The 15,299-nt window shown below is 32.0% G+C and overlaps 3 protein-coding genes across 3 annotated transcripts; all 3 read left to right on the plus strand.

Annotated features, from left to right (window-relative positions):
• The first annotated feature begins 633 nt into the window (after positions 1 to 633).
• LOC145619830 (uncharacterized) lies at positions 634 to 7,526 on the plus strand. The gene is made up of 12 exons (XM_081674522.1): positions 634 to 1,079; positions 2,917 to 3,876; positions 3,971 to 4,258; positions 4,354 to 4,587; positions 4,762 to 4,852; positions 4,935 to 5,388; positions 5,492 to 5,571; positions 5,665 to 5,749; positions 6,864 to 6,955; positions 7,061 to 7,129; positions 7,239 to 7,275; positions 7,422 to 7,526. The coding sequence occupies exons 1-12, from the start codon at positions 833 to 835 to the stop codon at positions 7,524 to 7,526; spliced, it is 2,742 nt and encodes a 913-aa protein (XP_081530648.1). The 5' UTR covers positions 634 to 832.
• Positions 7,527 to 7,909: 383 nt separating this feature from the next.
• Positions 7,910 to 10,502, plus strand: LOC145621544 (DNA glycosylase/AP lyase ROS1-like). The gene is made up of 8 exons (XM_081676276.1): positions 7,910 to 8,384; positions 8,485 to 8,521; positions 9,348 to 9,399; positions 9,531 to 9,646; positions 9,744 to 9,809; positions 9,928 to 10,042; positions 10,136 to 10,174; positions 10,323 to 10,502. The coding sequence occupies exons 1-8, from the start codon at positions 7,954 to 7,956 to the stop codon at positions 10,445 to 10,447; spliced, it is 981 nt and encodes a 326-aa protein (XP_081532402.1). The 5' UTR covers positions 7,910 to 7,953; the 3' UTR covers positions 10,448 to 10,502.
• Positions 10,503 to 11,197: 695 nt separating this feature from the next.
• LOC145619831 (uncharacterized) lies at positions 11,198 to 14,489 on the plus strand. Its single transcript, XM_081674523.1, has 2 exons — positions 11,198 to 11,245; positions 12,381 to 14,489. Exons 1-2 carry the CDS (start codon positions 11,198 to 11,200, stop codon positions 14,364 to 14,366), a joined length of 2,034 nt encoding a protein of 677 aa, XP_081530649.1. The 3' UTR covers positions 14,367 to 14,489.
• Positions 14,490 to 15,299: the final 810 nt, after the last annotated feature.

The following is a 15,299-nucleotide window of genomic DNA, read 5'->3' on the forward strand; positions in this document are numbered from 1 at the left end:
CTGTGTATTTTTCTTTCTAAAATGAGGAAAAATTGTTATTAACTTTCAAGTTTATAGTCAATTTTGAGAATAATTACCTGTTTCAAAAATATATATATATATAAAACTACCAAGTTTATTCCAAAAGTTTTGTGAGCATTACCTTATACAATTTTTTATTCAAAAACTTAACTTTACACGTTATATAATAGTAATAACACTATAAGTCTATAACCCCACATTTTTGTCTACTTATAACCACTTTAGTTCCTTCAACATTCACAATTTAAGGTCCCATTCACTTCACTTCACTTCACTTCACCTTTTTTTTATTATTATTTTTTTTATTTTTTACTGTTAGAAGGGTTACTTTGTCAGCGTTATAAAGGAAACTCAATGTTATATAGGTTATTCATATCTAACTCATTTATATAATTTGTAAATGATTGTAGTAATAAAATGAAAACTCTTTGTTCCAGTAAAAAAAAATGAAAACTCTTCGTTATTTGTTTTTTCTATTTTTAGCTCTTTATATGTAGCCCTAAGAACTCTGATAAAAATATTCTACGTATATTGTATAAAGAAAGATAGTTAAAATCTTACAGAGGATGAAGATCCCAGTCGAATATTCATCTTATATTAAAGACTGAGAAAACCAATATCCCATATTATCTTTCAAACAAAAAAAAAAAAAAAAAAAAAAAAAAACAAAAAAGTTTAGTGATAGTGAAATAGCTGTGTTTCAATATATATATACCTAAAAAAATCCCCTTATTCTTAGTTTTCTCTTTTATTCATTAATATACTGCCACCATAGTTTCCTTAAAACACCAATATTTTATCAACGAAAGTTATGAATTCCGAAATACTGCAACAACAAAACAATAGTTATTGGATACCAACAACCCCAGAAAAGCCACATTCGACCATCGCAAACAATTTTACTAGCAATGCGACACCCACGACTACATATGTATCGGTTCAAAATCTGCCTTGTGGTTCATCATATCCGGAGACTCCTGGCTCAGTCAATGGTGCAACTGTTGCTGGTGCAAATCAATTTGGAATTCAACACAATGCTACTGCGAGCATTGATCCTGGTATGTACACTCTACTTTGGTATTAGAAATTTACTGTCTATTTCTTGCTTTAAATTAAATTTATTAAGAGAATTTTCAAGTATATATCAATTTATGTGCATTACTGTTAGTTTTTGGTTATTCAACTGTAATCAAATTTAAGAAGTTTTGAATCTGATGATATATTAATTAATTATAGTGTAATAAGTAAAAATCAGGTGAAAAGAACGGAAATTAAACCTTAATTATTTTATTGAGAATACTAGATTCTTTTGGGGTATGGCAAATTAGGGTTTGTTTTTGGAGTAATTAGTCTGTCAGGTTTCGGGTTTTGGTAGGGTTTCGGGCCGGGTTGAATTCTTCATCGTCGAATTTTTGCGCTTTCCAAAGCCTGCTGATTATACAGTAAAACTAATTTTCAAAGTTTTTTTTTTTTTTTTTCCCAAACTTTTCTCACCAGTATAACAAATGCTCCATTGGATTCCCCGAAAAAAAGAAAAAAAGAAAAAAAAAATTGCTCCATTGGATTCTTTTGTTCATAATTTCGTGGAACTGACGCACAAGCTGTTGTAGAGCAAAAACAGAACAGATTTTTTTTTTTTTTTTTAATCAAGAATTTTTTTTTTTTGAATATATTAAGTAAATCTAAAAGATAGAGACGTTAGTGGTTAGAGTTTTTAAATACAACCTATAGATAGATTAATATTTTTACCGTGTAATTTTTTTTGACGGGAATTGTTGCCGCGTTAGTAGTTTGAGTTTTTGAATTTAACGTATAGTTTTTAAATACAAAGTATAGAGTTTTTAAATATAACGTATAAATTTATAAATCTTTTTTAATATTAAAAAGATAAAATTACGGAGTAAAAAGTTTATAAAACAAATCTATAATTTTCTTTTTTTTTAAAAAAAAAAAACTAATCATCTATTTTTTTTTTTTAAAAAAAAACCAATCATCTTATAATACTCTGTACTCCCTCCATCCCTAAATTACATTCCTATTTATAGCATTTATTCCTCCAGTAATGTAACACTTTCCTGATTTATTTCATGTACTTCAAATTTAATAACATTGCCATATGCGGATATGCCCATATAAATACAGATTTTCCCGAAAAAAAATTACAAATATGGATTTAAATCATGAAATTAATGCAGGGCATCCTGGGCCCAGTCCATTTATTGGTTTGACTTTCCAAATAAGATCATTAAATATAGATACTCCTCATTATAAGATTACATTGACTATGAATTTCTTGTAGCTAATGAAAAACAAGCTATACTAGAAAAAACCTATCCTAAATTTCATAATAAAATCATAGAAAGTATCATTCGAGGAATACCAACAGAGGCTGAAAAGAGTTAAAAGTGATATATATTTAATATCCTACTGTGTTGCAACTAAATAAAAACGGAGGAAGTACTTCCCTATCGAAGTTTACTATTTTTTGAGTTATTTCAAATTTTTTTAAAAAAGGTAGGGATTTAACCCTCTAAATTAGTTACACACTTACACCATTTCAACTGACCGGTACAAGATTTTGCGCAAAACAATTAAAAATGAAATATTACTTAATTTTATTATAAAAGTGAATGATAATAATTTTTTTTTAAAAAAAAATTAATATAAGGTGATACACTACCACTAGTCCACAACAATGTTAATGATGTGAAATTGAACACGGAATATTCCAAAGAAGTTGTTCTTTACTTTTTCTGAAACAACTCAATGGATTTTAAATTTGTGAATCCTGAGTTATTAATTACTATTATGAATGGCATGCAATTTCTTAAGAAAGGTTACTTACTATACTAGTAGTGTTTATTTTATTAACATTTTGGTATGCTTTGTTTCTAGATGTGGAGCAAAATTCGAAAAACGAAAAGAGAAAACTTGGCAATGGCAAAGACTTAAACAGGAAGCCCGGGGAGAAGCGGAAAAATAAATATTATTGGGCAAAAATCGACAATAAAAAGGTGCAAACTCCTAAGCCAAAAACTCCTAAACCAGTAACTCCTAAGCCTAAGACTCCTAAAACTCCTAAGCCTAAAACTCCTAAGCCAATAACAAAGAAAGATGTGAAGAAAGACAAGGAAGGAGGTAAAGTCGTCGTGCTTGAACATATTCGACCTGAAACTGAAACTGAAACAGAAACAGTTTTAAACTGTAAACGAGCTTTGGACTTTGACATCAACATTGTCAACTTAGAGGAGGAGGCTGGTAAAGTAATTGAAACCCAAATTCCCGGTGTTACTGAGCAAGTTTCCAATGTGGTTGAAAAGGCGGAATGTGTGGAAAAGGAAAGTGCAAGTAAGAATAATGATCATTCTTGTGATGGTAAAAAGAGGCAAGAAGGTTTGAGAGTTTATGGAAGGAGGCATTCTTGTAAGTGTTTGAGTGAAAGTCGAAAGATAGGGCCTAATGTTGTGTACAGTCTTAAGAAGAAGAGAAAAGGGAGGAAAAAGAAGTTGATTGATAAAATCAAACTTGATTTTAGCTTCATCATTGAGGATAACAAAAGTTTGTTGTTGCCAGCAAAGTTGAAGATTATTGATGATGAGTCTTTTGGGTGTGTTTTAAGCTTGCTTTCTTCGCAAATGAAGTTTAATCAGGGGAAGAGATTAATGAAAAGATTGCCTTTACCTCGCAATGTTTCAAAACAAACGAGCATTGTAGTTGAAAGACAAAGTGTTTCGAAACAAACGAGCATTGGCAATGATGGGCAGAGTGTTTTGAAACAAACGAACATTGTAATTGATGGAGAAATTGCTTCGAAACAAACGAGCATAGTGAATGATGGACAAAGTGTTTCGCAAGGTAAGTGTAAGCTTATCTCAATCAAGTTTAATTCGACATATTCTTAAGTAAAAAATAATAAAAAAAAAAGTTTAATTATTTGATCGATGTACAGGACAAATACATGAAAGAAGTTTACAATATGCTCTTTGTTCGACTCCAGAGAGTAAAACAAAGGTAGCAAAGGAGAAGAAAACACGAGCTCCTTATAAACGCAAGGAAAAGCCTGAAGCTCCGGAGAGTAAAACAAAGGAAGCAAAGGAGAAGAAAACAAGAGCCCCTTATAAACGCAAGGAAAAGCCTGAAGATCCGGAGAGTAAAACAAAGGAAGCAAAGGAGAAGGGAACAAGAGGTCCTTATAAACGCAAGGACAAGAATAAAGCTTGTTTAGTCGAGCTTCAAAGTAATGTTATGAATTGTAGTCATTGTAATTAGTTTTAATCGCGATTATGTTTTATTTTTACATATTTAATGATATTTAACTTATTTTTGATGTAGAATGGAATGGAAAGTCAGTGGAGCAAATAATGGATTCCTTAGTTGAATACTATGAATCAATGAATATCTATGATGACCCTAAGTCGATCGAGTTGAGTATAGTGGTAAGGGAAGGAAATCCTGAAGGTGATGGTACTCAAAAACCTGATGAAGAAGACGCAGAATTCCGTCAAGAAAAAGCATTTATAGAAGCAAAGATGGATAGATTCTATTTTCTAATGACTCAACTTCAAGGTATCTCATACTCTGTACTTCCCTTGTTTATTTTTTGTTCTACAAACTTACTGTTACTTTTTAAGTTTTTGGTTGAAGCCGATGATCAGTTTATATACGCTATCACTTACTTTTTTTGAGTTTATATTTACTCTAGTATGTAAATTCTAATTTTCTAATTTGCAAAAATTGCAGGGCCCAAGGATTATGTAAAATGGAATGGTTCTGTTTTAGACTCGGTTGTTGGCGTCTTTCTTACACAAAATGTATCAGATGTTCTCTCAGGGTACATTTTTACTTCAACTCTTTAAATTATGTGTTAATTCTGTTGTATAATATGTATAATACTAAATTTATGATTGGTGTAGGAGTGCATACATGGAATTGGCTTCGCGGTATCCTATAAAACAACGAACCAATGAAGATGAGGATAGTGGTGGATATGTATCTACCTCAAGCAGCCAAGAGTCTGCGGATAGTAGTAATGTAAAGGGCCCGATCATCGAGTATCCTGAAGACGAAGAAGAAGCAACTCCAACTGAAACAGATCAAGAAGAGTCACGGAAGAATGAATATGATAGTGCTATGAAGGAAATGCTAGCATCTCTGCCTTCTTTTCAAGGTAAAGAAAAGAAAAGTGAAAATGCGGAAAGCTTTGATTGGGATTCGATACGATTGCAATTCCTAGGAAAGAGTACTGAAAGAAGCCCTGAGACACAAGATTCTGTTGATTGGGAAGCAGTAAGGAAGGCGCCGTTAATGGACATTGCTAAAGCAATTGAAAAGAGAGGCCAACATACGATCATTGGAAACAAGATTCAGGTAAGTATCAAGGAATTCTGTTATATTAGTTGTATGAAGTGATGAAAATTTTCGTGTAGTTATGAATGAACATATTATTAATGCTCGTTATTTGTAACTTTAGAGGATGCTCCATCGACTTGTTGAAAAGCATGGTACTATGGATCTTGAATGGTTACGAGAAGCTCCATTTGCAATAGCAAAGTAAGTTAGGAATATCTTCAAAACTTTCATTTTCTTGCAAAATTTTTAGGTTTGTATAAGAAGATTAAAATGTTTCTTTTGTTTGATTTTCAGGGCATATTTGTTAAGTTTCTATGGACTTGGCTTGAAAAGTGTTGAATGCTTGCGACTTTTGACGCTTGGTCACGATGCCTTTCCTGTAAGAGTTGCATTTATTATTTTTTCTATTTCTAATTATAAATACTTTGTATTGTTGATTTAAAAGGATTTTAAATAAGGAGGTAAAATAGAGATACATAGTCAAGTATTAGTAACATCAATCAACGAGTATTTTGTCATGCTTACATAAACTAATACTCCCTTCATCCCCCTTATTTACATGTTTATTTGAGTTTTTACGGATGTTAAGAAAGTAGTACCTTCTTTAAAACTAATGATTGAGAGTACAAATATGCATGTGTGGTTTTAATTAGAGAGATACAAAAAGAAAAAATAATCTTTAATTATTAAAGAGAGGAAGAGAGAAAAATGTTGGAAATTGATATCAAAAGTACAAAAAAGTATGACAAATCATTATTAAAAAAAAAAGGGTAATATTGTTAAAAAATACAACCTTTAAATAGAAATTAACTTGTAACTTTAATTACCCAAAGATGAAATACAGTCTTGAAATTAAGAAATAGAAATTAACTTGTAACTTTAATTACCCAAAAATGAAATACAGTCTTGAAAATAAGAGACAGAGGGAGTATCATATACAAGTATATATTTAAGAGTATATTATCATGCTTATATATTTTAACCTTAATGGATATAATTCTTACATAAAAAGTTGGTCAATTTTATAGTTAATAATTAAAGTGTATGAAGTTAATAAAGTTTCTCTCGATTGAGTAACCTGTGAATAAGTAACCCCGTGATTGATAAAATAATCCTTGAATAAGTAACCTTTGACCAACCGAGTACCTTTGACCAACCGAGTAACCCCTGATTAATCCCCTGACCGAGTAACCCCTCAATAAGTAACCTCTGATCGAGTAACCCCTCACTGACCAAATAACCCATGAATAAGTAACCACAGCCATAGAGAACATGCAATGACTTTTGTAACCTAAAACCATTGTTTTAATTAATATACGTAATTGTTTCCTTGCTTCTTAGCTTGGAAATTCCCTTATGCAAAGCTACTAGTGTACTACTCGTATGAGTTAGGCAAGAGTAATTGAAATTACAATTTGAGGTTATTTCTCACTCTTTGTTCTGTAAAGCTACTCAAAATAAGTGTGCTAATCCTTCTAACTTATGTATGCCAGGTTGATGTAAATATTGCTCGAATTGCAGTGCGTTTAGGCTGGGTTCCTCTCAGTAAACTGCCTGATGATGTTCCCTTTCATCTTATTGACAAGTAATATATATATATATATATATATACTTTGATGTCATGCATGTTTTAGAAATTGGATAAAAGTAGTATTTGAGAATTTCTAACCTTGATAGTAATTCCGTGTAGGTACCCAAATTTTGATGACATTCAAAGATATCTTTGGCCCAGAATAGACCATATGGACAAACAAAAATTGTACGATTTCTTTATTCTCCCTCCATTTCTTCTTATTTGGAAATTTTGACAGACGTATACAACTAATCGCTAGAGTTTATTATTCATATATTTTTTTGTTGGATTGTAGGTATAAAATTCATTATCAAGCGATTACATTCGGAAAGGTATTTTTTTATTTATTTTTTTTTATCATTCGACCTCCATGTACATTACATGTTTTATGGATAATGTGCTTATGTGCATCTAGTGTATACTGGAGTTTTTTTGACTTGCACTAACCATATAATTACGAAATGTTATTATGTTGTAGGTTTTTTGCATGAAGAACAATCCCAATTGTAGAGCATGTCCATTTAAGAATGAATGCAAGTACTACCAAAGTCTTGTAGAAAGGTTTGTAGCATCCCACACATAATTATTACTCCCTCCGTCCCTAAATTACATTCCTCTTTCTAGCATTAATTCCTCACATAATAGAGAGAAAGAGGAATATAATTTAGGGACGGAGGGAGTATATTTTTGTATGTGAATTTCAATAATGAAATAGTGAAATTAGACTTTGTAACTAACAATAATAGGATACGATATCACATACGGAGTATATTTTTATATCGTAGTTACACTGTCGGCCTTGGCACAGGTTTATAAATAAAAAGAAAATAAAAATCACTTGTGCCGATCTTTTGTAATTTGGCAGTGGTCATATGTATTAATTAGTTATATACTAGGCTAATAGACATGTTTCTTTATTTTTAATCTATTTATAATTTATAAATTATTGCAGTGAAAAAAAGAAAACTCCTCGTTTGCCTTGGGTAAAGTCGAAGAAGAGTTCAAAAAAGATGATTAAGAACATTCCAAATCCTTTTGACATCAAGAAGGAATGTTCTAAATCTGAGCTTATAATGTCATCGACTTATGATTCATCTTTATACAAGCCTTTGCATTTTCCGATGTCACATTATAATTTAGATTCAAATGTTCGGAGAACGGCTCAGTCCCCTATTGTTGAGTTTCCGTCCTCTCCAAAGAACGTTGAAGAATCAGAAATGCCTGACATCGAAGATTTATTTAAGAATGCTGAAGAGCTGGAAGAGGAATTTATAGTCATTGATATTGGTACGTCTAAGCATACATCATCAAATCAACTTATAAAGGCTACAATAAAGTCACCTGATTTATTGTCAAGAGCCTTACTTAGCGTACCTCAAGATGATTATATGCCTTTACCAAAGCAAGTTATTCAAGTTCGATTGAGAACGGAGCATCAAGTGTAAGTGTTAATAATTCAACTATTTAAATTTATTACGGTTATTATTTATTAAATGATAATCTAACATTGACACTAATGTGTATTTGTGTTATATATGCAGATATGAATTGCCATATAATCATCCCTTGTTACAAAACGTATGTATTTCTTTTTTTAACTAATTATTTTATATGATTTAAAATGTTTATAAATTAAAAAATACAAAAACAAATGAAAATATAACATTCATTATACCCCTCCGTGTTTTTTTTTTTTTTTTTTTTTTTGTCATTTTGACTTTTATAGTCAAACTGTTAAAAAATTGACCAAAAATTCAATATCAAGATTTTATAACTCTTAGTAACATATAACGAAATAGAGGGAATACTAAAAAGATGTTAAAGCTCCTTATTAGTCTTAAGGACTATTGCTTGAATTTTTTTATTTATTTATTTATTTATTTTTAAATTTTGATAAGAACGTAAGGAACACTATTGCTTGGAAAATAGCAAGAAGCTTGATTTCAAGTGATATCAATTGTGTAAATGTTATATATATATATATATATATATATATATATATATATAGACATGAATTACATATACGAAGTAGATATTATTAGCATTTGAGGATTAAGTGTTGACACTTGGTGCAAATTTGCTTACACTATTTATAATAGTGTATTATGTATCTAAAACCATTCTGGTAAACTTTTTACTTAGATTTATAATTAGAATAATGGTTTTAGATTTATTGAAAGTAAAAATATAAAATTTGTCAATATGCTAATTTTTGAAATTGAATCCCTTTTATTTATAATATCATGCCTTTAGGCGCTCACAATAACAAAATTATTACTCGTAATAAACTATTCTAACAAATACAATGAACAAAATATTTCATACTACATGTATTTATCATAGAAATGAAGAAATTTATGAATATATAACTAATTTTTGTATGTGTTTTGTTATATTATTACAGTTTGAGAGACAAATAGGGAGCATTCCTTACCTTCTCGCCATATGGACACAAGGTAATAATTTCTTTATAAAACTATTTCAACCAGTAATGAATAAATTTTCTTGTCATATAATATAATGTTATTTTCTAATTGCATGAATAAAGTTATTATATACTCTATATTCATAATTTATAATTTAATAGGTCAAAATAAAAAGATGAGCGGTAATTTAGAAGGATCATCTGATCATGTGGAAAATGCGTGTTCAACTGATGATAAAGTTTTTGATGAATCTTCTACAGTGTTAGGAACAATATTGGTAAGCATTATATAACAATTAAAAAGTTTTAAAGAAAATAATTTTAATTATTGTATATTTATAAAGTCGGTCGATTATAAATTGAATTTTATCACAGATTCCTGTTCGAACAGCAATGAGGGAATCTTTTCCACTCAATGGTACCTATTTTCAAATTAATGAGGTAACTAATTTGTTTTTTTTTTTTATTATTTGGAATAAAGTAATTTTTTTTATGTTTTACAAATAATACCGAATATATTGCTCGTATATATGGTTGATTTAACATTGAATTATTATAGGTTTTTGCTGATGATGAAACTACTCAATGTCCGATGAAAGTTCCTACAAGTTTAATATGGATGTTAGAGAAACGAACTCTATATTGTGGATCTAGTACATCAGCAATATTTAGAGGTAAGTTAAAAAAAAAAGCTTATATTGCATTTTGCACCTTTTTTTTTTTTTTTTTTGAAGTACTAATTATGCTTGACGATTGTGTTAAACTAGGTTTATTAGTAAAGGAGATCCAACGATGCAGTTGGGAAGGTATGTAATTATGAGATAATTGTATTTTTTTTTTTTTCTTTTTTTTTTTTTTTTGACAATAGCAAAGGAAAAGTATTTTGTTTTTCAACATTATTAAGTTGGGGTTGTAACAATATTTAACAAAGATAATTTGTTTATGTGTTGTTAGGTTATATTTGTACAAGGGGATTTAATCGGCAAACTCGAGCACCAAAGCCATTATCACCCAAATTTCATAATCGCTCACAAGTTAAGGGGAAATTGCAACAAGAAGACGAAGAAGATTATATATAATATGGAGTACATTTGTATGATAACTAAAGTTGCATTTGTCTTCTCTTATGTGGTAAACATTTATTTATCAATTATTTGTAAATAGCATATTGTATATAGTATAAATGCTTCTAATTCATTAGAAAGAAAAAAAACCATATATTTAGCCAGTAGTTAATCTAGCAATTCACTCCTTTACTCCTTAATATCCTTAAATTAAGGTATGTCGTATGTCAGGAAAGATGCACACACAATTAACAATTACAAGTAAAATCACAACGATCTCATTTTTCCGAATGTTTCATAGAATGATGGGAAATTACTACCAATCTTGAGCAAACACGATATGGACAACAAGTAAATATAAATAGCCCAATTGCAATAAAATAAAGCATACCAAGATATACTTGGAAACCAAACCAGGAAAAACCACAAGTACCATAAGCCGGCACCAATCCCTACCATTAATCAATAATAATAATAATGCTAGAGGCTCTACAATATCAAACAACAAGTTTGGAACAACTCATTCTCCATATACATCACTAACAAGTGGATAAACGATAATCCGACTGTTGATATGTAGTATGGGATGGCATGAACGTTGTGTCAAAATTTGGGGTCGATTGAGCACCATTTGACCATCCGATCGAGCTAAAAACCGTGACAGCTTCTATGGAGGACTCTCCTTTCTCCTCTCTGCTTTCCCTCTTGTGTTTGTGTGAGTGTGTGAGATATTAGCTTCTTGTGCAATATGATTACCGAAGTAAAATGTTTGCTCAAGATTCCATATTGTGTTTCCTTGAATCGCCATATGAAGTAAACACAATATTTAACCTTGGGCCCATATTAAGTAAAATGTTTTTTGATTACTGAAGATGCTTGAATCGCCAACAACGGACTATTTCTCATTCTCGTCTCTGGACGTTAGGTAAGATGTGTGGAGATAAAGTTCTTACAAGTTGTAGGGTGGATCGTGTGGGTTCAAAACCACGAGTGGCTTCGCCTCTTGTTCCGCAGTCTAGTAAGTAGCAACTAAGATTGTGTGAAGCTTGCTTGCATTGGTCCTTCCTAGGTTTTTGTCACTTAATGTAGTGGTTATTTGTTGTCGTTAGCACTGTCAAAACGGTTTGACAGTTCGGGTTTGATTCGGTTTGAAATCGGTTCGGTATTAAATCGGATCGGTTTGAAAACGGTTAAAGTGTTTCGCGGGTCGGTTTCAGTTCGGTTTAAATAGTTACCGGTTCGATTCGGTTTCGATTTATTCTTGAACGGTTTTAATTCGATTCGGGTTGTAAACAGTTTGGGTAGTAAACGGTTCGGTGCAGACGGATTGCGGTTTGTTAACGGTTCGGTGTAAACGGTTTTTATCCCGGTTCAAAAAGTTTCGGCTTGGGAACGGTTTCGGGTTAGAAACAGTTCGATTCTTTTTCGGTTCACTTTATAACTAGTTCGGTCCTTTTTTGGTTCAGTTTAAAACTGATTCGGTTCTTTTTCGGTTCAGTTTATAACTAGTTCGATTCTTTTTTGGTTCACTTTATAACTAGTTCGATTTTTTAATGCTCAATCGGTAGTAAACATGTGTGCATATTTAAAATTCATTTAAAACACCTTTTTACTTGATTTTAATATTCTCTTTATAGTAAGCAGTTTGTAGCCAATTCGTTTATAAGCGATCTAGTTCATAAACGATTCGATTTGCAAGCGGTTCGGTTTATATGCAGTTTGGTGCAAACGGGTTGCGGGTTGTTAATGGTTCGGTGTAAACGGTTTCTAATCGGTTCGGTTCTCATTTGGGTCGGTTTATTTCGGGCAGTTAAACGGTTTCAGTTTGAAATTTGACTGCGCTAGTTGTCATTGTTTAGTTTTTCATAATAAGACCTTCTTGTTTAAAAAAAAAAAAAACACATACCCTACAAATTTCAACATTTCTTCTGGCTTCGAGTTAACTTAGGTTGTTCTTAAATTCTCCCACTCTAAACTCTTACACCATTTAAATTCATGCAATTTGATTGTTAACTTATTAATTAAACTCCTAATGAATCGAATTTGGTCATCCCCAAAAATTCTTCTCTCAAATTACTGTACTAAATCTGCACTAATTCCTTCATCTTCAACCCCATTCAATCCTCCAACTGTTCCTCACCCAAAACCCAGCTTAAACCCCCTTTACAAATTCCTACCAGAAACTCAAAACCCTAATAATTTAGTCAATCTCATTTGTTCTGCTCTAAAACAACCCAATTTCCAAACTACCCTTCTCACAAATCAATTGCAGGACCTCATTCCTCATTTGGGGACCCAAGAAATTTCAAGGGTTTTGCTTAGATGTCAATGTGAGTGTCAATCTGCTCTTATTTTCTTTAATTGGGTAAAAAATGATCTGGGTATTAAGCCAAATTATCAAAATTATTGTATTATTGTTCATATATTGGTTTGGTCTCGGAAATTTGTTCATGGGATGAAATTATTGTCAGAATTGATTCGATTCGAGTCCGAAAATGGTGAAATGATTGACATTTTTAAGTGTTTGGTTTCTTGTTCTGAGGATTGTAATTGGGACCCTGTTGTGTTTGATATGCTTATTAAGGCTTATGTGAAAGATGGTTTGATTAAGGAAGGTTATAGGGTGTTTAGGAAGATGGTTAAGATAGGTTATGTGCCTCATGTTTTGGCTTTTAATTGTTTGTTAAGTGGACTTTCGAAAGTGGATTGTGTTGATGAATGTTGGAAACTTTACAAAGAGATGTGGAGGATTGGAATTAACCCGAATACGTGTACGTTTAATATTTTTACTCATGTGATGTGCAAGGACCGAAATGTGGACAAGGTTAATGAGTTTTTGGAGAAGATGGAGGAAGAAGGATTTGTGCCTGACCTTGTGACTTATAATACACTTATTGGTAGCTATTGCAAAAGTCATAGGTTGGATGACGCGTTTTATCTGTATAAGATAATGTATAGGAGGGGTGTGGTTCCTGATACAGTTACCTACACTTCGTTGATGAATGGACTTTGTAAGATTGGAAAGTTGAAGGAAGCTCATGAAGTCTTCCATAGAATGGTTGATAGAGGATTGACTCCGGATATTATGTCGTATAATTCCCTTATCCATGGCTACTGCAAAGAAGGAAGGATGAAAAATTCAAGGCTCCTACTTCATGATATGATTGGAAAGGGGATTCTTCCAGATGCTTTCACCTGTCAGATTCTTGTAGAAGGATTTGTGAAAGCGGGTAGCTTGCATTCGTGTTTAAATATAGTTGTGGAGCTTAAAAGGTTCGGGGTTGCAATTTCTTTTGATATCTACAAGTACTTGGTCATCTCTTTGTGTCAGGAGAATCATCCATTTGCAGCTGTTAAACTTTTGGATAGAATGTTGGAAGACGGTCATCAGTCAGATGAGGAGATATATGATAAATTGATTAAATCGTTCTGTGATAGTAAACACCTAGAAGAAGCATTGCTGCATAAAAACAAGATGCTGGAAAGGAAGATTAATCCATGTTTAGCCATCTATACAAATCTAATAAGCTGCTTGTGCAGATTGAGAAGGTGCTTAGAGGCAGAAGTTCTGTTGCAAGAAATGGATTTATATGATCTTAAACCTGACAATGATATCTGCAGGGCTTTGGTATTTGCATACTGTACAGAAAATAATTCTGATAAAGCTGAATCCTTGCTTCTTTCACTTGCTATGAAGTATCAGCTTTACCATACAGATAGTTATAATGCGCTTCTTAAGAGTAGGAGTGAGGAAAGCAGCGCTGCTGAATTGATGGAATTACAGGATAAAATGCTGAAATCGGGCTTTGCACCCAATGGTTTAACTTGCAAGTATGTCCTTCAAGGACTGCAGAATGCTGTTATGAAGGATAAGGACAGCCGGCTGTCAGTAACAGCAGATGAAAATGATGAAGAAGTTTGTGTGCACACTTGATTTAAGCATCTTAAGCTTTACAAAAATCCTATGATTTCATCATGTCCTTTAATGATGGAAGCTGATTGGAAATCTGAAGGTTGATATGATCGATTAACTTATCTTGAAGATTCCGAATTCTGAGACCCCAAGGTGATCTTTTTTCTCTCTCCCTCTCTTCCTTAACATCCCCGCCAGAAAAATTCCAAAAACATTGCCTACTAACTGTGCTTTGCATGGATTTATATATTTAAAATATGAATCTGAGTCAATGAACATATATTCAGCTGAAAATTGTTGGAATTGGATGCTTATGTATGATAATGTGAATAATTGAATATGTGAGTATTTTCAAACTTGTTGCCCGGAAATTTGGGGAAGGCTTGGTAAACTTCAAGGATATTATGATCTTGTATTGAGCTTTATATTCACTTTTCTGTTTTGAAATGCCTTCCTGTCCACTCTAATTTTTAGTTAAAATCTGAAGATGGACTTTTCTAAGTTGCTTTTCTTTGGTTTCCTTTTTATTCTGAGAGGAATGATTTGTTGACTATGCTAAATTATTATAGAGATGGAGGAAATGCTGATATAATCTGGTTAATTAAAAGATGTTTTGGCTGTAAGGGTTTGCTAGCGTAAGGCTACGAAGGAAGAATATACTGTACAATTCATAACCCACACCCTTCCCTTGAAATACACAGTGATATAGAGGCTATTTCCCGACATGAAAAAGTTTCATATTGTTCACCATGGGGCAATTTACTGCTGCACCAAGTTTTTTGCCATTTTTATCTGTATATCTTGACATTTTTTATAGGTTGAGTCATGACTCATGGTAGTTATGCATGTCTAATTGGTTTGGCACCATGGTGCATGCTATATTGCCTGCCCATACCCCTCATGTTATACTGACTGTCCATATCTGTATTTGATTTTAAAATATGGAGTCAAGTA

This window comes from Chenopodium album, chromosome 27 (assembly GCF_948465745.1).
Source record: "Chenopodium album chromosome 27, dcCheAlbu1.1, whole genome shotgun sequence".
Classification (NCBI taxonomy): Eukaryota; Viridiplantae; Streptophyta; class Magnoliopsida; order Caryophyllales; family Amaranthaceae; genus Chenopodium; species Chenopodium album.